General features: G+C 39.2%; 1 protein-coding gene across 3 annotated transcripts; it reads right to left on the bottom strand.

The window, feature by feature from the left end:
* Positions 1-608: 608 nt before the first annotated feature.
* mios.S (missing oocyte, meiosis regulator, homolog S homeolog) lies at positions 609-18,440 on the bottom strand. 3 transcript variants are annotated; one of them, XM_018268772.2, is made up of 12 exons: positions 17,919-18,440; positions 16,884-17,056; positions 14,271-15,618; positions 12,841-12,939; positions 12,364-12,621; positions 10,202-10,371; positions 10,056-10,121; positions 7,534-7,692; positions 7,269-7,421; positions 6,750-6,954; positions 5,022-5,151; positions 609-1,112 (listed from the first exon to the last, which is right to left on the bottom strand). In XM_018268772.2, exons 3-12 carry the CDS (start codon positions 15,574-15,576, stop codon positions 1,016-1,018), a joined length of 2,643 nt encoding a protein of 880 aa, XP_018124261.1. In that variant the 5' UTR covers positions 15,577-15,618; positions 16,884-17,056; positions 17,919-18,440; the 3' UTR covers positions 609-1,015.
* Positions 18,441-23,860: the final 5,420 nt, after the last annotated feature.

Raw genomic sequence — 23,860 nt, 5'->3', positions numbered from 1 at the left:
CTGTCTCTTTAAAAAAAAAACTTTGACCACCTACAACCTACCGAGCACCAATGTTAGCCTATGGGGAAGGTCCCCATAGGCTTTCTAAGTAATTTCTGATCGAAGGAAAATCGTTCGATCAATGGATTAAAATCCTTAGAATCGTTCTTTCAAAGGATTTAATCGTTCGAACGATTTTTCCTTAGATCGAACGAAATGCGGTAAATCCTTCGACGTCAAGGATTTAACTTCGATGGTCGAATATCGAGGGTTAATTAACCCTCGATATTCGACCCATAGTAAATGTGCTCCCTAATGTGCTGGGATGAGCATTGCACCAGCCCACGGCTCTTTTTATCTGTGAGTGTTGCACAACCATCTTCAAGGATTTCCCAGGGATCGTCTATGGTTATCCAGGACCGATAGAATGTGCAATAAAATAACAATCAGATATTTACACGAAAACTACCATAACCAGCCAAAATAAACCACAGCACTTTATTCTTTGCGAGTGCTTATATTGTACAAGACTCAGACAAAGAGACACTTTGTAACAATACTGATACACTGTAGGTATATTTTCTTGTACAGTATTTAAAAAAAATAAATAGTGGGAGACAGCACAGATTTGATAGAATAAATCATTTATTCATGCAAAGGCATAAAGCAATATTTTGCAGTAAATAGTTCTGACTGGGGCAGCCATTTCTTTATGTTCAATGGAAATTGGGGGTGGTTAGTTAATATAATTCCCATTGACAGTAGAAAATGTGCTGGACAAGTTAAATAATCAATTGAATCAAGTGGTGAACACTGGAAATGAAGGTAACGGCTTTACATGATCACAGATTGTTTTAATGCTCTCATTATAAAACCAAGCTTAGCTGTACCCATTATTTACAGAGTAATAAAGAGTGCAAGGGGACTCTCCCAAAGTATATCCAGATAAATTCTCCACATTACCACATGAGGAAGTGCTTTGCAGTGATGACTGGTCCCATCCAGCTGTAGAAGCCTCCATCTTTATTCACATATGTTAAGGCTGAACATTCTCTGCTGGGACAAGATTTCCAGTTGTGTCCAACTGCATACACTTACATGAACACGCAGAGACCGGGCACTCGCTGTGATCTCTACAAAACACACATTGATACTTGATACAGCAGTCGCACACAACATCGCTTTCAGTAAAAAACCATGACCATAGAAGGCCCTTTCATAGCGTAGTTGCAATAGCAGTTGATTAAAGAGGACAAGTACGGTCCCTTAAAATCTATGTCCCTTTAGAGTAGTAGTAGCTTCTAGCTGAATTAAAATAATCAATATTGTACATTTAGGGGCAGATTTATCAAAGGTTGAGTTTTTTTACTTGGAATGAACTGGAATAGCATCTTATTTAAGAAAAAACTCGAAAGTCTAAAACTCGAACGAATATTAAAGGGGTAGTTCACCTTCAAGTAAACTTTTATTAGGTTATAGAAAGGCCAATTCTATGCAACTTTTCAATTGCTCTTAATTATTATTTTTTTTTTATAGTTTCTGAATTAATTTCCTTTGACTCTCTACAGCTTTCAAATGGAGGGGGTCACTGCCCCCGGTTAAACAACAAATGCTCTTTAAGGCTACACATATATTGTAACTTTTACTTTTTATTACTCGTCTTTCTATTCAGGCCTCCTATTCATATTCCAGTCTCTCATTTAAATCAGTGCATGGTTGCTAGGGTAATTTGGACCCTAGCAACCAGATTGCTGAAACTGCAAACTGGAGAGCTGCTGAATAAAAAGCGAAATAACTCAAAAGCCACAAAAAAATTAATAAAAAGAAAACTGATTGCAAATTGTCTCAGAATATCACTCTCTACACCATATTAAAAGTTAATTTAAAGGTGAACAACCCCTTTAACGACCCAAAATCTTGAATCGAATTCGACTAAACTCAAATGTCAGGAAGGTTATGAAAATCTTCAAATGGGTCATTAGACCTCTGCCATTGACTTTGCATGAACTCGGCAGGTTTTAGGTGGTGTACTATCGAATTCCAGTTGTTCCCAGGGTCAAGATATGATAAATCTCAAATTTGGATTATTCCCAACTCAAAAAATTTGAATTTACAATTTGAATCTTAAAGGGTACCTGTAACCCAAAAAAATTATTCCAAATCCTATTTTATAATGTTAGTCAAGCAAAATTAACTTTAATTACACTGTATAAGTTATTTGAATTTTATTCAATTTGAATTTTGTCTGGGACTTTTATTACTATAGCATTCATCATCTCAGAATCTTGTTTGTGCACCAGAATGGGGGACCCAATGTCCAACCCCATGCCCTGGCTACACAATTAGATGGTTAAGAGAACAGGGGGAATGTGGGGAGAGCCTAAGGCATAGAGGAGGGGCAGACAATATTTGATTGACAGCTGAGATTTTTTTAAATGAGCTTACAACAGCTATGAATGCTTTAATAAAAAAAAAAGAATTTGGATTTCATGTTTAATTTGAAAAGGACTTTTATTATACAGCTTTTTATGTCTGGGTGACAGGTCCACTTTAAGAAATTTCCCCCGAAACGCAGAGCAGTTCTGAAACGATTAAACTGAGCCGCCTGAATGATTAACTGTTTTAGAATATTAACCATTTAATTGTGTCGCCAGTGCATGGGGATGGACGTCAGGTCCCCCATTCTGGTGAACAAGATTCTGAGATGTAATACAGTATTATAAAACGTCAGGTGACAAACTGCAGGAAACTATTTGCCATAGCCTTTTATTTTTAAACTTCACCATCAGAAACTAGAATCATATTGTTAAAAAACATTAGAAAAACCCCTTAGAGCGCCTAAGGGATTTTTCTAATGTTTTTTTAATACTTTAATGTAATAAACTATATGTTTTACTTATAAGCATGCCTTTGGAGAATTATTTAAGTATATATGGTTGTACCTCTGTTTGGTCACTAGAGGGCTCCGGCATGCTAAGATTGATGTTTATTGACCTCTACTTCTAGGTTGATTAATATAGAATCATATTGTACAACATTAAACTGCTCCTTTATGTTTAATTGTCTCTGGATCACCAGCCCAGGGTAGAATGTAAGTGACTTACTGAGGATGCCCAATAGCTGGTACATTACCAATGATTCTACCTTCTCTTCTTCAAGGAATTGGGAGTTTTGGCTCAAGCGGAGCAGTTTAATGTTATGTTGTTTCAATGGTAAATATAATCAGGACCAGCAAAGACAAAAATAACCAGAAAAACACTTCATTCAAGAGAACATACAGAGGCACATTTATTAGAGTTCATATATGGGGGCAAATTTACTAAAGGGCGAAGTGTCTAACGCTAGAAAAAATTTGCCAGTGTGACGTCATTTTGCCACTTCGCAGATTTACGGGTGCTGGCGTAAATTCACTAGTGAAGTGGACCTACTCTATCGCTACTTAGCACCCTAACACCAGGCGAAGTTGCGCTATGGCGAAGGGACGTAACTACGCTAATTTACTAATTTGCGCATTTTACTGAATGTTACCTGTTGCGCCAGACTTGCCTTCGCCACCTCAGACCAGGCGAAGTGCAATAGAGTAGATAGGGCTTGCTTCAAAAAAAGTTGAAATTTTTTCCAAGTCCCAAAAAACGCTGGCGTCTTACTTTTTTTAAGGGTGATAGGCTGAAAAAGATTGTAAATTTTTTTGGGGGTACCCTCCTTCACCCCTACATTTCCTAACATATGGCACCTAAACTATACAGTGGGCACATGTATAGGGCAAAATAACACCTCTATTTTATTTTATGAAGGTTTCCCAGCTTGTGTAGTTTAATGTATTTGCTGCTACACATACGTCCATTGTACTTTAACTTGGCGCTGTATGCAAATTAGGCATCGCTAGCGTAACTTTGCTTTGCTTGACGAATTAACGCTACCGCAACTTCGGTACCTTTCCCTCCCTGGGCGCAACTTCGGATTTTAGTGAATTTGAGCAGCCCTGGCGAAACACCTGGCGAAGTGCAGCCAAGCTGTCGCTATCGCATTTTTGGCGCTTAGTGAATTTGCCCTTTAGAATTCATATGACTTTTTTTTTTAACTCTTATTAAATTTGATTATACTCAAAATTCAAATGGGGGGGGGCTATTTATATATAAAAAAAAAAAATCAAATATCTAAAACTTGGACGAATTTTCTCGACCCAAACCTCAGATTGAATTCGATTTCGAATTCGACTAAACTCAATTTGCGTTTTTTCTCCAAAAAAAAAAGTGTCAGGAAGGTTAATAACAGCATAAAAATGGTCACTGGACGTCTCCCACTGACTTATAGATGAAATCGCCAGGTTTTATGTGGCGAATAGTCGAATTCAAGTTCTTAAAGGGCCAAAGTATGATAAATCTCAAAATTCAAATTAAAACTCAAATCGAGTTTGAATAATTCACAATTCGAATTTGAGAGTTTTGACCATAAAAAAATTAGAATTTTCAATTTGATCCTTAATAAATCTGCCCCTTAAAAATAACTTTAAATCAGTTTAAAATGTCATTCATGTGTAGGGTCAGTTGCTCTCATCGTGTAAGTTTACTGGGTATGAAATGAATGTGTTGCAGACAGGATCTTGGACAACTGTGGAGTCAGTGATGTATTAGAGATAAATATAATTACAGCCATGAGAGAGAAAAAGAAAGGCATTGACTTTCTTATGCAGAAGTGACAAACATTTCTTCAAGATGTATCACTAATACGGATCTACTGTACATTAAAAAGGGTTTTTTACGTACAAACATTAAACTATTCTGACTATAGCATGCCTTTAGGTTTATATACTAAGATGCAAAAACATAACATGCAGGGTATGTATATTATAAGTAATGTTATTAGCTTTAATTTATTTCCTATTCCCTTTAGTGATCATTTATTTCATAATAGTCACTATCAAAAGTTAATGTATGTTGCAATGCTGCCTTAAAACCTGGACTTCCATCCTGTATGTGATGGCAACATTTCTTATTTGTCCTGCTCTCAGTCAGATCATACGTAGAACTTTGTGTACTCACTTGAACCAGCTTAGCATATGTCCCGCATGGCCACCATGTCTGCAGTTGTGACACCATGTAAACCAGTTGTTAAACTTTGCCACCTTCTTTTCCTTGCTCAGGTCCACCTTCTCATCAGACTTTGATGCTCCTTTCCAAAAAACAGCTTCATCAGTAAAGCAATGTGATCAATATGTTCTCCTAAGGTCATCCAAGTCCTACAGCATAAGGGCTTTCTGTGCTGGACTGGGAGTCAAAATAGGCCCTGGCATTCCAAGTACAGAGAGGCCCAAACAGCCCCCATCAGCCCACTTAATAGTCACTTGCTATGGCAGCCCCTTTGGCATTTGCCAGAACCCACAGATTGCCAGTCCGGGGCTGGCAGTGGATGTATGCTGATGGTTAGCTCATTGAGCATACATACGTTAATAGGTAAAGCATTTTTAGGATTTGCAATTTGGGATTTGTATAGACCTAACATTGAGGACATGTTTAGTTTCACCAGAATGGAGTGCAAGCTATCTGCATGGACACCCATGTAAGTAAGTTTTTTTTAAATGTTTGTTTCATATTAAAGGAATTGTTCACTATAAGACTAAAAACTGGGTAAATAGATAGGCTGTGCAAAAATAAAAAATGTTTTTAATATAGTTAGCTAGGCAATAATGTAATGTATAAAGGCTGAAGTGACTGGATGTCTAACATAATAGCCAGAACACTACTTCCTGCTTTGCAGCTCTCTTGGTTTCCACTGATTGGTTACCCCAGGCAGTAACCTATCAGTGACTTGAGGGGGGTCACATGGGTCATACCCATTTTTTATTTTGCATAGCCTGTCTATTTACCTAGATTTTATTTTTATACTAAACAATTCATTTAAGGTTTATCAGTACTGTACCACAAAATATTTAAAGGGCATGTAAAGGCCAAAAAAATAAAATCCCATTTTTACTTTCTTTAATGAAAAAGAAACCTATCTCCAAGTACTTTAATTAAAAAAATGTGTACCATTTTATAAGAAACCTGACTATGCAGTGAAATTCTCCCTTCATTTACTGCTGTGGATAGGAATTGTCAGACAGTCCCTAACTGCTCTGCATGGAAACAATCATACTTATAAACAGCAGGGGAAGCCCCCGTCTTACTTTCCAGCCATGCAGAACTCAAGTAGCTTTGTTTGTTTCCCTGTAGAGCAGTCGGTGACTGTGTTGAGATTTGTATTGGATTTTATTTTTGCCTTTACATCCCCTTTACTGTTTCCAACTCCAGCTGCAGGGACAAAGATCATGGAGCCAGATTTAAACAGATAAACTGGGATTCTATTTGGAGGATTATTTTTCTGCAGCCACTGGTTCTTGAGAGTTGGAGAAAGTTTGTATTAAACAATACAAAAACTATAAATTCCACATTAGATTACATGACAACACAGGACCCAGTGCAGTCTGTATATTCTGATTATTAATCAGTCTTGTTGTATTAGCTTCTGGCAGATATTATTTGACTTTTTGATAATGTAATGATCCCCAAGCAGCCCAGACCACACTGAGCATGTGCACAGTCTTGGTCTTGCAAAGATGACACCCTGTGGCCAAGTTTGAAAGCATAAATTATTTGTTTGATTAGGCTTGTGGTGCAGTAAGTTCATGTTTGTTTAGTATACAAAATACAGCATTTCTAGCCTTATTCTGTTTTAGACTTTACTTCCCCTTTAAGAGTTGGAACATATGGGAATAGTCTTAAGAAAGTTACCTGGGCTACTGGAGACAGGATTCCCCATATTTATGAGACAAAGTGCACAGCGGGGAAGAGGCTTGCGGCATCCAGGACAGCTGGTGAATTTAGACTTAGTTGGTGACCCACTGACGCCATACTGACTGAATCCACGGCCTTGGTGAGGTACAGACGAACAACTGTAGGAGATGGACTTACCACAGAAATTGCAGCTCACAAACACCTAATATCAGAATAAAAGCAACATCAATATAGACTGTACATTCTAACAAATACTATTCCATGTGTCGCATACTGAAGAAATTATTATAGCCTGGTGCATCTTGCACCTTATAACCCCCCAACCCTAAAAGTAACATCTATTTGATTTATAAAGTATTTCCACCTCCAAGTGCTACTCCTTTTGGTATTGACATAGCATAATTAGTATAGAACAGCACAGAACAATGGCATACATATGTCACGTGTTGCTTATTTTTGGTTAGTGCCAAAAACACTTAAAAATACAAAAAAAAAACAATACTAAACAATTCTGACCTGGGCTAATGGCTTGGAGCTTGGGTCAAGCTTACTTCGATGAATATCAAACTCCGCTCGCTTGTGCCAAAATCTCCATGCATCCAGCAGATTCCTATAGCTCTCTATCCAATACTGAACTCTTTCATCTTTGAGGACATCAGATGGAGATCCCTTTAAAAGAACAAGCAGCTTTACTTTACTTGCAGTCACCGTTTGGATAGAGAGACCATTTATGCTTATAACCTTTATTACTGCATGAATGGAATGAAACAACAAAGCTTACCTGCAACATACAGTAGCTTGCTGTCTGAACATCTCCCGTTCGATCAACGTAACTTTCTATTAAGTCAACTCCATCCTTTGTCAGTCCCGTTAGTAAAATTCCTTCCAGGTTTCCAGCTTCCTTCATTTCGTTAGTCAGCTTGTCAAAGTATCTGCTTAACTGAACAACATTGGCAAAAACAGAAATACTTTAAAAATATATAAAAAAAATACTCTCTGATATAAAATCCCAAACTTGTATAAAAGCAGTCTGCCTGTAGCCTTGAGCCTTTATATGGTCACTAAACGCCTTGGTGAGTTCTAATATCCTTATCAAACACTGTGCAATTTTGCTCCTGGGCAGTAACCCATAGCAACCAATCAAATGATTGCTTTCATTGTTCGCCTGCAGCTGACTGAAAAAATCTAATCACTGATTGGTTCCTATGGGTTACTGCCCATGTGCAAATTTGCCCAGTGTTTATAAATGAGCCCCAGTGTGTTTTAAAAAGTGAATAGAGCTCAAAATCCTTATGATAGCTTTTATTTCCATACACGCAAATGCATTGGAACACTGTACATTCTATTCCATATCAAAACATAAAGAAATGTATCAAATTGGTGTTATTCCTTTATAGAAAGTGAAGAAAAGAGAATATTAGACTGTTCCAAAAAATAGTGTGTATTTTATTATATCTATATAAGGCAGTGCTGGAATTGGGGTGGGATGCCATCCCTTCGCTTCTTTATTTCTGTGAAATAGCATCCCCTCAGTGGGGATGCAAAAGTTTTGAATCCCAGAACTTTCTTTTGCTCCTCTCCACTTCTGCATGCAAATACAATGCAGAGGTAACATATAATATAGTTAAATATATAGAGGATTAAAGATGAGAAAAGATTGCTGGGAAAGAATTAGAAAAGATAGAAAAGTGTTAAACAGATAAAGAATTTGGAGGCATCAGAGCGTGTTATAGCAAAAGGGAAAGAAGAAGAAAGCAGGGGAAACAAAAAAGAGAAAATGAAGGTATTAAACAGCAGCAGATTAAAGGGGAACTCCACACAAACATAACAAACTTTTTGAAAATTCAAGCAACTTTGCAATATACATCAATTAAAAAAAAGCAGATTTTTCATGATTTTTAATGGTTTAGACTTTAGAACAATTCCCTAAGCCTAGCCCCCTGCTCTCCAGCTGATCTGTCTGACTACTTTGCTGAGCTGGCTGACTACTGTTACTTTGTATCAACAGCCATCTGTCCTCAGCCTGCATCCTCCAAACTCCACAATTCCCTGCACACGTGAATTCATTAAGGAACGGAACATCACAGTGCAATGCATTATGGGTTATGTAGTTCCTGCATGCTGTCTGTAAACCGAGGAGAAGTTGTTACAATTTGTAACATCGACGTTTTAGTCCCTCCTTCCCTGCCAGGATTTCAAATGATGCAGAAAGAGAAGAACTGTTAAACAGCTGGATTTCAGCATAGAAAATGGCATTTATTCATACTTTTTGAAGAAACTGGTAACTGTGATGGGTTTATTAGGGGTTTCTGTGTTATGTGGGCCTCTTTTTCAAATTTTGCTTTGGAACCCGGAGTTACCCTTGAAGGAGTAGGGAAAGAATGATATATATGAAATAATCTTGGGTAATATAGAATATGATGGGGTTGTGCTATGTTATGACACACAATACACAGTAAATATGCTGTGTTTGCAGAGGCTAAATTGGCAGCCAAGAAAAGTCATATGCGCGATTTTCATTTGGTTTCCCTACATGTCACATACTTAGTTAAATCTATGCATACTGGCCATCAAACTGTACATTAGAAGGAAATACCAAAAAGGAAATAGCAAAACGGATTTGCTTTAAAGTGGGTGTAACCGGAAAGTATTGGTGTGTGAGACTTTTTATAACAATGAGTGTGGCTTATGGTTGTGGGAGGGGTTTGTTTTATCACGCTGCACTACGCTCACCACACAGAGTAACCCTCCACTTTTTTTACTCCACTAATATAGGGTCACTTACTCAGAGTTCCCCTTAACAATCCCTTACTTTGCACTTTAAAATAGCATTAAGAACCCCCCCCTATAGACTAAACAATTTACCTATATATAAATCTTGTTTTCGGCCAGGGTTAAAATTTAAAACAAGCTCCACTTTTCTGTTCCCTGCTGTGCGTAGTTTGATTTCACACCACATAAACTTTGCGTCCTGTGTCCCCACACAATCTTCCAGCGGGATTTGGACAGAGCAGACATCTACGTGTTTCACACTGTGCTTTCTCTTTCTTGAGAAACCACAAAGTGCAATATAAGAGTAACAACAAACCTACCCAAAGAGCAAATTTACTACTAAAGCTGTGCACAAGATTATGGCAATACGCCTCATTAGTTTATCTCAGTCTCCACCATAATAGGGAACATGCATGTAAACTGAATACAAAATTATTAAAATTCTTCACTGCGGAATGTATCAATACTTCTGACATGTTTATATGTAGTTTGGTATTCATATCTGATCAAATATTTATTTAAATATCTTACCTGAGCATCATTAAGGAACAAACATGAAAATGCCACACGATCCCTCACTGCCATGCTGTTCTCATACTGTGAAAATTACAAAAATAAAAAGTATGGCAAAATTTCAAAGACCCTTTCTTCTGTCCAATTCACTGCAGTTCACTTACCAGAACACCATCATATACCCCAGGCTCACTTGTTAGAAAAGCAAACATAACACAAAGATATGGGTTGTTAAGCTGTAGCCTTAAAGTGCTGCACATTTCTCTCCACAAGGATTTCTTCTCATCAGTATAACCTGACAGCGCCATTGCTACGACGTTTAGGTTAAGATTACCTGTAATTTACAAAAAAAACAAGTTAACTATGCTAATCTCTCATCTATCTGTCTGTCTGTCTGTCTGTCTGTCTGTCTGTCTGTCTGTCTAATGAACTCAGTACAAGCAGACGGCACTTCTGGAGTAGGATTTATTGGGGTTACTGCTGTAGAACCCCAATAAATCCTACTCCAGAAGTGCCGTCTGCTTGTACTGAGTTCATTGGATGTATGCAGTTGGGACACTGTTCGACAGAGCACCTGGCTAGGAGCAGCGGTGAGCAGTAGCGGTCCCTTTCTTTGCCTTCTATCTATCTATCTATCTATCTATCTATCTCTCTCTCATCTATCTATTTATCTCTCTCTTTATCTATCTATCTATCTATCTATCTATCTATCTATCTATCTATCTATCTATCTATCTATCTATCTGTCTGTCTGTCTACATGTCTGTCAGTTTGTCTATCTCTCAATCATCTAGCTATTTATCTCTCTCTTTATCTATCTATCTATCTATCTCTCAATCATCTATCTCTCAATCATCTATCTCTCAATCATCTATCTCTCAATCATCTATCTCTCAATCATCTATCTCTCAATCATCTATCTCTCAATCATCTATCTCTCTTTTGCTATCTATGTATCTCTCTTTATCTATCTCTATTTATCTCTCGATCCATCCATCTCTCGATCCATCCATCTCTCGATCTATCCATCTCTCAATCTATCCATCTCTCAATCTATCCATCTCTCAATCTATCCATCTCTCAATCTATCCATCTCTCAATCTATCCATCTCTCAATCTATCCATCTCTCAATCTATCCATCTCTCAATCTATCCATCTCTCAATCTATCCATCTCTCAATCTATCCATCTCTCAATCTATCCATCTCTCAATCTATCCATCTCTCAATCTATCCATCTCTCAATCTATCCATCTCTCAATCTATCCATCTCTCAATCTATCCATCTCTCAATCTATCCATCTCTCAATCTATCCATCTCTCAATCTATCCATCTCTCAATCTATCCATCTACCCACCTGAAAAGTTGTTACATCAAAGCTGTATGGTTTTTTTTTTTGCTATTAAGACATTAATACCTGTTACAAACGCACAAAGTCTCAGCTGTCAATCATATATTGCCTGCTCCTCCTTTATGCCTTAGGCAAAGGGGCAGGTCAGGCAATTACTTTCACTTTCCATTCTACACATCCTAGATGCCAATTACTCCTCACATTCCTCTTCCCTCCTAATCATCTATTTGTGTAGCCAGGGCATGTAAACGGATATCAGGTTCCCAATTCTGTCACATAAACAAGATTTCGGAATGATGCCTGTGTGATTGTGAATTAAATAATTAATGTAAGTGTAGTTTACTTCGTTTGACTAACTTCAGCAAGTCTGATTTGTATTTCTTAAGGTGACAGGTCCCCTTTAAAGGAGAATTCAACCTGTTCGGAAGAAAACCTGTACCCCCCACCCCAGGTAGACCCCCCCTCCCTCCAGGCTAACTAACCCCCCCCCCCCCTGGGGAAATGCCCATCCTCCATACTTATCCCTAGGCACAGATTCTTCCAGCGGAGATGCACACATCCATCTTCCGTGATCTCTGCAAGCTGACTGACTGAGAGATCGGCAATTTCCGTGTAATTTTGCGCATGCACAGTGGTCACAAACTGGCAAACTGCTCAAACTGCGCATGTGCAGAAATACCGATCTCCCAGTCATTTTACAGAGATTGCGGAAATGGATGCGTGCAACTCCGCTGGAATAATCTGCACTGAGGAGTAAGTATGGAGTATGGGGGGGGGGTCTAGTTAGCCTGGGGGGAGGGGGTCTGCCTGGGGGGGTACAGGTTTTTTTTTGAACAGGTTGAATTCTCCTTTAAAGTACAATTATTGCCCAAGATGATAATGTATGATGACTAAATACACTTTTCAATTATGTATATGGAAGCATCAAAATACCCCACATACCTTAACCATGAAGGTCAGCAAAGAACTATATACCTTTTCCAGTGGATGCTCCCTTATTTAGGATCTGTATGGCACGGCGAATATCTCGATTGAACAGTGCTATAGCAGCTGCTCTCTCCCATTCTCCTTCCTGCTCTAAGGAGTTCAGAAAAGGCCCCATGTCAGAATCAGCACCCTTTGTTCTCCAGCCACAGAGCTGTAAGGCGAGGCATCTTTCCTCACTGGAATAATGCACAATATCTGCTTGTCGATCAGAGCCGGTCCAGCTGTGCCTGAAACTTTCAGTTGTCCCTTTATAGAAGAGATATCTGGTTAACAAAACAGCAGAATATATATACCTGATTCTAGAACAATATATTTCATGTGAAAGTACTGATAATGTCTTGGGCACAAGAAAAACCTCAAATGGGATGTACTGGCCAAATAACCTGAAAACGCCACACATTTTATAACAAGACAAGCTCTGGTCAGTGTTACAGGCACATAGAAAAACAAAAGTATGAGCCTTACCCATAGATGACTTTGTGATTGCTTTGATTCCAGCATACACCAATAACCCTTTGTTGCCTGAAGATTTTTGGTCAATATCTTCTGCATACTGCTTCATAAGTGTTAATGTATATAGGAATTGTAAGCACGAAAATAGAAAGTGTCCTCCCAGGGCCCTTTTTGGCGGGTGTATTGCTAGGCAATTTCCCCTACAGCTTATCTCTGCTCCAGTGACCCCCCCCCCCACAGTCACCACGTTTAATCTTTTATTTCATAAGCCAGTAGGAAGGCTGGCTACAAAAACATCGCTAACAGAATGGGAGAGGAATGAGAGGCATCCAATTTTTTTTCCCTTGTTGCCTGTTTCTCCCCACCTGCCTCTTTTTTCTGGGTAGAACACTGAGAAACCTAGTCTTTGTAAGCAATAATTGATTTAAATATGGTGCAGATTATTTAAAGGAAAACTAACCCCCCCTCCCAAAAAAAACTCAGTCCCCTTTAACTGGACCCCTCCATTCTACTTCCTACCCTGTTTAGATTTCCATTCCACTTACATACTGTCTGTGCATGCTCTTGCAGGTTCCATGTTGGCGACTGTCAGAAGAGGATCTGAACATGCAGAAGACGGTGCCTGTAAACTCCACTGCTTACCTCTGCATGTTTATGACAGGTTTACAAGTAGGAACACTTCTGACTGGAATATACTGTCTGGGCAGGTAGCAGGAAGGAGGGCTGGGGTTTAGGGGGTATAGTTCTTCTTTAAGGTATCTAGAACAAAACATGCCCAGGTTAGTTGGTTATTTAGAGCATCTGATTTTGACCTACACTAAAAATTCTGCTGCTGGTGAGTCTTAAAGTAGCTCAAACAATATTAAAATTAAAAAAAATTTCATTAGGACATGCATAAGGCTAGTGAGTTTCGTGCCAAGGTGGGCACTTACAATAAAATGTACACACTTGACATTACACAAATACTTATATTGCTCAATACCCCCTTAAATAGACTGTGTGGAGGGGAGACCGACAGTCTATGAGTAAGTGCCCATCTTGGCATGAAACGTGTTAGGCTTATGCATGTCCCAATAAAGATTTTTTAATTTTAATATTCTTTGGGCTACTTTTTTACTAACTGTGAATCCTTTCCCATTTTTGCCTTTTGATTTACTCTACTAAACGATTGATAACCACTGGGACTGGGGGGTTTCTGGGATGAGACCATTGTGTATATTTCTTACATAAATTGGACTTATGATCTTTTTGTTCCAAGAGTAGAACTACACACCACAGCTAAATCACAGCTAATTATTGCTGGTGAGTCTTAGTAGCATTTGTGACCCCAAACATCAGCGACTTCCCATGATTCCTGTGGGCCTACAAATCAGATGAGTGCAAAACTAACTAGAAAATTCAAGTGAACGAGTGATTAATATGACAGTAGTCAAAAAGGATATAGTGTAAAGTGTACCACAAGGATTTCAACTGAGGATCATCATTTCCTGCCAACAGATGGTTTCTCCAAACCTGCTCCGTGTCGAGCCCATATCGCGATAAAGCTCGGAGTCTCATTTTAGTGGCTATATCTCGATCTAATGAAGAGCTGCCTTTTCCTTCCTCTGTGCACTCATACAACTGCCTGCTGCAAGCCCACATCAGTGAAGTTGTGGGGCTCCAAGCCAAAGAGATCCTCTCAAATACAGTAAAATCTGACATTGACCTATTAGGAGTAACAACGACCATTCTGTTCTGGCTTGTAGGGTGCCAAGCAAAAGATGCAATGTAGTTATCACAAGGCTGGACACTCCTTTCAATGATAGTAGGCTCTGTTTCATCCCCAATGGGTGTGGGAGTGTGCTGCATGTCGTACAGTCTGATTATATTACTGTCTCTAGTTAGAGTAGCCAGAAGTCCAGTTCTAGTTGGGCACCAGGCTACTTTAGTTAGGGGTTTTGGTTGCTCTGTTAGAGTTAAGACTGGTTTTTCAAATTTTCGAAGATCCCAAATGGCAACTTGTCCTTCAAAAAATGAAGCTACTCGGTCATGGAAATGTGGGTCAACGGTCACTCCTTGGACAGCTTTAGTATTTACAAACATTTTCTGATTTGTGTTCCTCAAGTCAAATATTGCCAAGTTACGATGCATTCCAGCCAAAAGCAGTTTCTGGTCTCTGGGAAGCCAGCAAAGAGAGAGGCAAGCATCGTTCTGTCCTAGTTCATAAAGTGGTTTGGTAACCACTGAACACGTTTCACTATCACCGGGCGCAAGACGAACTTTCTCTGCCGGAACTGCTACCTCTGGAGTGTACTTGCTGCTGATGTCCCAGATTAATACTGAAAAGTCAGCCCGGTGTTTATCTAACCCAGCCGCAAGCCAATTACTGTCCTGGGGGTTCCATGCCAGCGTGTTACACTGACGTGCATGCTTGGGGACAAACTCCTTTCCTATCAAGTCTTTACATTTAGAGTTGTGGTCCTGGCCCAGACTTGTTAGCACAACTCTTCCATTGGCCTGACCAACAGCCAAAAGACATTCTGGATCATACTTGGGATACCAAGCTACGCATTTCATGTAAGGAGTATCAGAGTTTATAGCCAGTAAAGTAGCAGTGGTCTCTTCAGACAGCCGCAAGGATCCTGCTTTTAATTCTGAGCTGGGGCTTGCTGCAGATTCTATGTGGTAAAGGCTGAGCTCAGAATCACATACTACAAATCTGTCCACATGGTGAGGTGCCCAGAGGATGTCAGGCTTAGAGCCACTCATTTCTGAAGTCCAGGAATCCCAAATAACCAATAACCATCAGCTCTGTAAAGGAAAAAAATGTAAGTAAATTCCATGCAAACAGTGGTTGTAAAATAGAATCATTATGTACTACATTTACTTTACATTGTGTCTACTGAATTTTTTTTATCTATATACACCACTGGTATTGCCCCTAGCTTTATAGAATTATTTAGGGAAAATGTGTCACGTCATTTAGAGGATTAAAGGAGAAGGAAATTCCCTGGGTGCAAAAACCCTCCCCCTCCCCTGTGTTGCCCCCCTCCCTCCTCCCCCCTGGCCTACCTGTTTTTGCGCCCAGGGGGTTTCCTTCTCCTTTAAAGGGGATCCGGAATTATTTGCAATTTACACTCATTTTCTGTTTTTTTGGGGTAACTATATAATCAGTTGCACACTGCTAATATTATGCTTTTGTCTAGAGCAGCTGATGTTATGACTGTGACTAGAGGGTTTAAAAGACAGTATTGCCCCAAATATAAAATAGCAAAGAGAAAAATGCGCTGCCTATTATTTTAATATTAGAAATTTATATCTTCCTCTTTTTTTTTAACATTATTAAGCACTTGTTGGAAGTGGTTTTTTTTTACCTAAACAGTCTATCCCATTAAAAACACAGCAGTTTCTTTACAGCTCCTCTTCTGCCTTTGAAAAAACAAATTAGTCCCTTCTAGTGATGGGCGTATAAATTCGCCAGGTGCAAATTCACAGCGAATTTCCGTGTCTTGGCAACGGCAAATACATTTGCAAACCTGCGGCAAAAAATCTGCCGCGTGTAAAATTGACGCTCGTCAAAATAATTTTGATGCTCATTGACTTTAATGCATTTAGAGAATTTTTCGCCGTTTCACAAATTTCGCTGGGAAATTCGCAAATGTTTCGGCGAAGTGAAAACGGGAAAAAATCGCCCATACAAATTGCAAGGCCACTAATAAGGCATCTGATAATGAGCTGTAATCTTTGAGCAGCTCGTTATCAGAAGTCTTATTGGTGGCCTGAAAATTCGTATTATCAGCTTCTCTTCCATTAGAACCAGGAAGTACTAAAGTGATACAGAGTTCATTTTTTATTTAAGTGCCAAGAAATAAAAAAAATACACCAAAATATTTCTTAATTAAAACAATAGGAAACATATTCAGAACAAGCCCTATTCATGAAACTCAAGTTGAAAAGGGGGTTTATAATGTCCCTTTAAATCGCTGATACATGCGGTATCTTTGGATGATACTTAGATCCCACCCAACAATGTGATATTAGAATTTTATAACTGCAAACCCTTTCCGATGTGATACCTGTTCAATTGTACAATTGGTCCATGGGTACACTGACAGGGTCTAGGCGATTAACCAATTTGGCCAATGACATGGCATTGCAATTTTCGCAGGACAGTCCCGATTTTGACAGCTCAGGCCGCAGTCCTGGGTTTGTTACTGAAATGTCCCGACTTTCTCTTTGATCTCCTGCACTGAACAGCCAGAAAAACATAATGTTTTTAACTTAATTGGCTTTTGGCAGAGAGCCCAGAATAGATACTTAGATACTTTTGTAAAAGTTCAAGATAAGCAAGTCTCTTGGGAGAAGGTAGACTCACAGCTTAAAGGTAGAGACACATGTGGAGATTCGGGGAGATTAGTTACCCTGCGACAAATCGCCTTTTCTTCAGGCAACTAATCTCTCCCGCCGGCTAGAATCTAAATCGTCTGTGGGATCGCACTCTGATCGCTTCGTTTTCCGAAGTTGCCTCATGAGGAAACTTCGGGCGACTTCGGAAAACAAAGCGATCCGAGTGTCATCCTGCAAGCAATTTAGATCCTAGCCGGCAGGAAGGCAGTTCGGGGAGATTAGTCACCCGAAGAAAAGGCGATTTATCTAAATCTCCCCGAATCTCCACGTGTCTCTGTCCTAAAGGACAATTCACCTTCATTAGGTGAATGAAATGTGTTCAAACTTTCATAACTTGCCAAATTTTATAAAATGGCCACGGTAATGAGGGGGTGTGGCCAAGAAATGGGCGTGGTCAGAAAATGTCGCCAAGCTCAGTGCGGCAAAACATTTTGTCCCTCTTTCTATTTCCAAACTTTTGGGAGGTATGTGAATTGCCCTAAATAAAAGTGAGCAAATACAGAACCAATTAAACCCCCTAGTCCAAGTAGGAGAATGAACGATTGAAATATGATTTGAACATGATTCTCTACACGTGTACAAATGGCACTTTAATGTAGTTATATAGAAGTACTGAGCAGAGGAAACCATTTCTAGAGAAGTGCAGCAGGTGAACAGCAACTCAGTAACCCCATGTTGTCTATAAAGTCACAATACCCCATTACCTGGGATATATGTTGCTGCTGCTTTATCCCAGAGATTGGGGTGAGGAGAGAATTGGTCGCTTTCCTTTCTTGTTCACACCAACACGTCTCCACCATATTCAGACACCCTCAGCCCTTTCTGAGCCCACAGGCGCTACGTTTGCGGAGGATCCGCGTGACCGGAAGTAACGTCATTGCTGTGCGCTTGTACATATTGCGGGCGACGTTGAGAGAAGACTTAGCTTCTCTGTTGTGAAGTACGGTGCCGCTGATATTGGATATAATGGAGGTCCTTAATCGTGGCACTGTGGATATATTTATAACGGGGCTGCTGTCCGTAGTTAGCTGTACCTAGCGGGTCGCACATTTCGTAATATTCGTGTGTGGGGGAGGGGGTTTTGGTCTGCTGTCCTGTGTAGAGGAACCACTGGGCTGGTATCTTTTGGGAGAATTGAAGGAAAGCGCTGGGTGCTCTTGATCTGAGGGGTGTGTGTCAAATTACACCACGTGGGGCGTGTGCTATCCATAGGCCATTATGCACCGCTTCTGCCACTAGTTTTATAGATATATAGGGGTTGTTCACCTTTCAATTAACTTGTAGCACGTTGTAGAGAATGATAATCTGAGACAATTTGTGTTTGGTTTTCATGTTATTATTATTTGTGGTTTTTTAATTATTTAGTTTTTTTTTACATTTTTTCAAGTTTTTAAAGTAGGGATGCGCCGAATCCAGGATTCGGTTCGGGATTCGGCCTTTTTCAGTGGGATTCGGCCTTTTTCAGCAGGATTCGGCCGAAGCCTTCTGCCCGGCCAAACAGAATCCTAATTTGCATATGCAAATTAGGATTCGGTTTGGCCGGGCATATGCAAATTAGGGGCGGAGAGGGAAATCGCGTGACTTTTTGTCACAAAACAAGGAAGTAAAAAATGTTTTCCCCTTCCCACCCCTAATTTACATATGCAAATTAGGGTTCGGTATTCGGCCGAATCCAAAATAGTGGATTCAGTGCATCCCTATTTTAAAGGGATACTGACACGTTCCTGTACAAATCATAGGAACATGTTCGTATACAGTAAATGCTTCACAAGGAAAACTTCCCGGCAAACATACCTCACAACATTTTGGAAATAAAAAGACCACGCCCACTTTGTGGCCACACCCCCTAATTACCATGTTCATTTTACAAAATTTGGCAGGTTATGAAAGTTTGAACATATTACTGTATTTTTTTTTCCAGTTATTACAGTTTTGCTAATGAAGGTGAATTGCCCTTTAAACTGTGAGCCTAACTCTAAGGAGGGCCGGATTTGGTGAGGTAAAAATGTGTGGGGGCCGACCGTTCAGACTGACATTCTTTGAACCATAAACATCATTTAAACAAGGAATCGCCTAGCCGTAGCAGTAATATTTGAGCACGTTAGTGAAATGATCTGCCACTTGGTCTATACCGCTGCCTGTGTGCTGAAGGTGTTAGTAATAGACACGTACTGGCACATAGTGACACACCGCTCTCGCATACTTCTTTAATTTACTGTACTGGCACGTCAGTACGTCTATTGACACCTTCAGCCATAAAGAAGTATACATCACTACGTGCCAGTATGTGTTTATTGCTAACACCAGGCCTGAATTTGGACATGCCTGTTGTAACTTCTCCCAAGGGACCTGTTATCTTATATTGTTACAATGACTTATTTGCTTATCTCAATATTGTTACAAAAGTATCTTATCTGTAACTGTTCTGGGCTCTTTGTCAAAAGCCAATTAAGTTAGACATTGTTTCTTTTTTTTGTCTGTTCAGTGCAGAGAAATCTGTTTACTGGGTAAAAATGAAGTTGAATGTTCAGACCGGTTAGAGACTGGAAAACTCGGTAACCAAAAACTTGCTATTGGACATGACCACCATATATGCTGCAAAGAACCAATATCCCGTTGGCATCTCCAGCATAATTTTGATGAGTTTGGATATGCTGTGTGTATCTTATCTGGGGTCATGTGCCACCTGTACATCAGTCTGATAAACATCTCCTGGTGGTTCCAAGAGTTTGAATACATAGCTGTTTGTCTGAATAATTGATCCAATTTTTCTGTGCTTATTAGGCTATGTAAGTCCCGTTCCCAGAATTGTAATGCAGGTGGATGCTCCTCAAGGTACTTCTGCATTAGGAGATTATAGGCCAAGGCTATGCCCTTTTTCTTGGTCGGTGTTAACATGTATTGTTGTTCAAATTGCGTTGGCTGATTAAATTGATTTGTTCACAAATAGTGACTAATATGTAAATATGTATCAAGTTAACAGACCATATTTTGCTTGAATATTTGAAAAAGTTCTCAGAACATTAGATTCGTATTGGTCACCTATTTTATGGATACCAGCTTGGGTCCATTGAGTTATATTAAGATCCGCAATTGGTCTTTTTAGCTTCTCTAATGGAGTCAATGCTACTGGTGGCCTAATAGTAAGCAAGCCAACTTAAAAGCCTTCACAACTGAGAGAGGATATATGGGCTGATACTAAAAGTGCTTTACAAGATTTAAAATCAGAACTACAAATAATTGAAGTTTATAGAACATCTAGAAACAAAAATGGCTGAAGTAGTGCCAGTGTACAACACGATTAGCTGTGTTTTAAGAGAATAAAGTTTGTTTTTGTTTGTTTTCTTCAACTACATTCTGGCCTCCTTTTTTAATAGCCAATTATAGGGTATAGTATTAAATATATCCTATGTCCCTCTGAACTTTCAAAAATAAATGTGTTTCTGGGTGAAGAAGGCTACATCCCCTTGCCTAAGCTGATTTGCTGTTCATCTTTTATTAAAGGGGAACTGTAAACCACCTTATTCAGGGAATTCCACGAAGACTCCCATATGTTCACCGGTTGCTTTTCAACAGGTGAACCGTAAATGCTACTTGCTTTTGCAATCCTTGTTGGAATCAAAACAATCCTATTGGGTTTTTTAAGACGTGGAGATCCTAATTACAGACAGAACCCTTATCTGGAAAACCTCAGGTCCCGAGCATTTTGTATAATAGGTCCCATACCTGTACTATTGGTTGTGTCCGGCACAGAGGCCTAAGAGTGCATCAGGTCTTCTAAAGCAATGTGTCTCGATGCTTCAGGAGGAAGAAGTATGGCAGCTACTGAGTGGTCAGCTTGTATCAACCTTTTCTCCATCAACGGATTCTAGTGATATCTTTAGCACAAGTACAGGTCAAGGTACCTAATTTGAATATTGTTCTACTTATTTGTCATATATACATATGTTTTATATTTCAATAAATAATTGTAAAACCTCGTTTGTCACTGTTTATAACAATTGATCAACCACATTCCGAATGCTTCATTTTCTTCACTCACTGAAAGAATGTACTTACCTACTATACTCAATCCCTCACGGCCTGTACTAATATTTACAAATTATCCATTCAGCACATCTTACTTCCGATTCGTGCTCTGTCAATGGAAAGACTGTGAATTGTGTTGGATTTTTCCTTAAAAGCTCTGATTCTGTTAAAAAGAGCGCGCAGTAGCTGATGAATATTTTTTTTATTTTTTTTAAACGTTTGATTATTTCCAGCACAATTTTACAAGTGTCATTTTACTTGGTTATAGCATATACGTTCACATTCGCAATGCACTGGAAGTTTTACAGTTTTAAACCTCTGGGGAAAACAAGTAAAGGAAGAGCAAGGTTTGAAAGGGAGGAAAGGAAAAATAGGTGAAAGATTGAAAAGGGTTTGTAGTAGGTGGAGAGGGTAGTAATTGTGTGAGGTCACACTACTCATGATTCATGGAGCTCGCCATGCAGGTGAAACAATCCATCCTTAAGCTGCAAAAACAGAGACCATCAGAGAAATTGCTAAAATATTAGGAGTGGCAAAATCTACTGAAAAAGAAAGCACTGGTGAACTCAGCAACGCCAAAGACCTGGATGTCCACGGAAGACAACAGTGGTGGGTGATCGCAGAATCATTCCATTGGTGAAGAGAAACCCCTTCACAACAGCCAAACAAGTGAACAACACTCTCCATGAGGTAGTGTTTCGATATCCAAGTCTATCATAAAGAGAAGACTGCATGAAAGTAAATACAGGGGAGCACTGCAAGGTACAAGCCAATCCTAAGCATCAAGAATAGAAAGGCTAGATTGGACTTTGCTAAAAAAAACATGTAAAAAAGCCAACACAGTTCTGGAAAAACTTTGGACAGATGAAACCAAGATCAACCTCTACCAGAATGATGGCAAGAAAAAAGTATGGAGAACAGCTCATGATCCAAAGCATACCACATCATGTATAAATCATGGCGGAGGCAGTGTGATGGCTTGGGCGTGCATGGCTGCTAGTGGCACTGGGACACTAGTGTTTATCCATCATGTGACACAGGACAGAAGCAGCCGAATGAATTCTGAGGTGTTCAGAGACACTGTCTGAATCCTAATTAGCATAAGAAAATTAGTTGCGGGGAGAGAAATCGTGTTACTTTTTGTCACAAAACAAGGAAGTAAAATTTTTTTCCCCTTCCTACTCCTAATTTGCATATGCAAATTAGGATTTGGTTCAGTATTCTGCCAAATCTTACGCGAAGGATTCAGGGGTTCGGCCGAATCCAAAATAGTGGATTTGGTGCATCCCTACTTTACAGTACCAACAGTGAAATGCTACTGTGTGATGAGGATGCTATAACTGATATAAGTGTTCTGCATAATAATATATTAGTTTAGCTATACATTTTTAATTCTATGGGGCAGATTTATCAAGGGTCGAATTTCAAATTCATGTGAGTTTTTTTAAAACTCCCATAAACTCCCATGAATTAAAAAAAAAACTGAATTTTCTAAACTCAGGTGAATAGGATCGACCTAAAAACTCAAATCAAATTTGATTTGAGTTTTCAGGTTGATCCTATTTAAAAACTTGATTTGAGTTTTTTTCTCCGAAAAAAAACCTCGAATGTCAGGAAGGCAGCAAACAACTCCAAATTGATCCCAGGACGTCTCCCATTGATTAAAACAGAATAGTCAGATTCAAGTTCTTAGAGCCAGAGTATGATGAATCTCAAAAAGAATTTGACCATTTTGGCCATAAAAAAAATGAGAAAATTTGAATTTTCACTTCGATCATTGATAAATCTACCCACAAGCTAAACTGAGCAGCTCACTTTCCAAAAGTAGATTTCCAATCCTTAGAAACAGATTTAGTCAAAGTGATATGTCAGGATGTTCTGGAAAGTTGTGAGTGGAGTCATTTGTTTAGCTGCAATCAAGATGGTTCAAGAGAACTTGCAATTTTGGATATTGGTGGCGGCATATGGAAATAATATTTCACAAATATAATATAAATATAAAATATTTAACTATAAAAAATTATATATGTGCAACATTTTCTAGGGAGAGCCAGGGATAAGAGGTCCTCAGGGACTTCCTGGAGCAAGACGATTTGGATCAGGATTTTTGGGGGTCTGTTTTGGCCTCTGTGGTCTTGAAATGCCAGGGCCTATTTTGAATCCAAGTTCAGGCCTGGTGATATACAGTAAGAAGGTGAATTTAAAATTAGTTAATGTTGGCAATATACACCATAAACCTATCAAACGTATTAAAATATATGAATAGATTATTTTTCTACTTTCAATATGTTTAATAGGGCATGATGGGCCAGAAAGGAATACAAGGAGCCACAGGACCTCCTGGGTATGGTGTTCCAGGACCAAAGGTAACCGCTCGGATTAACTAACTCAAATAATAACCAAGAGCTGTTCATATAAGCACTTCTACTTAAGCTTGTATAAATATGTTTGTAGCAGAGTAACATGGAAATCGTGAGATCCAGTTTACTTTATGCTTAAACAAATGTGTGTTTTTCCATAGCACTTGATCCAGTTACATTCCTTACAAACGTGCTACTTGAACTAACACTGTCACTGTCATCATGCAAAGAGCACTTCTGTCCAGGGTCTGACTGTG

Source organism: Xenopus laevis, chromosome 6S (genome assembly GCF_017654675.1).
Source record: "Xenopus laevis strain J_2021 chromosome 6S, Xenopus_laevis_v10.1, whole genome shotgun sequence".
Lineage (NCBI taxonomy): Eukaryota > Metazoa > Chordata > Amphibia > Anura > Pipidae > Xenopus > Xenopus laevis.
This window is presented reverse-complemented; position numbering and strand designations above follow the sequence as displayed.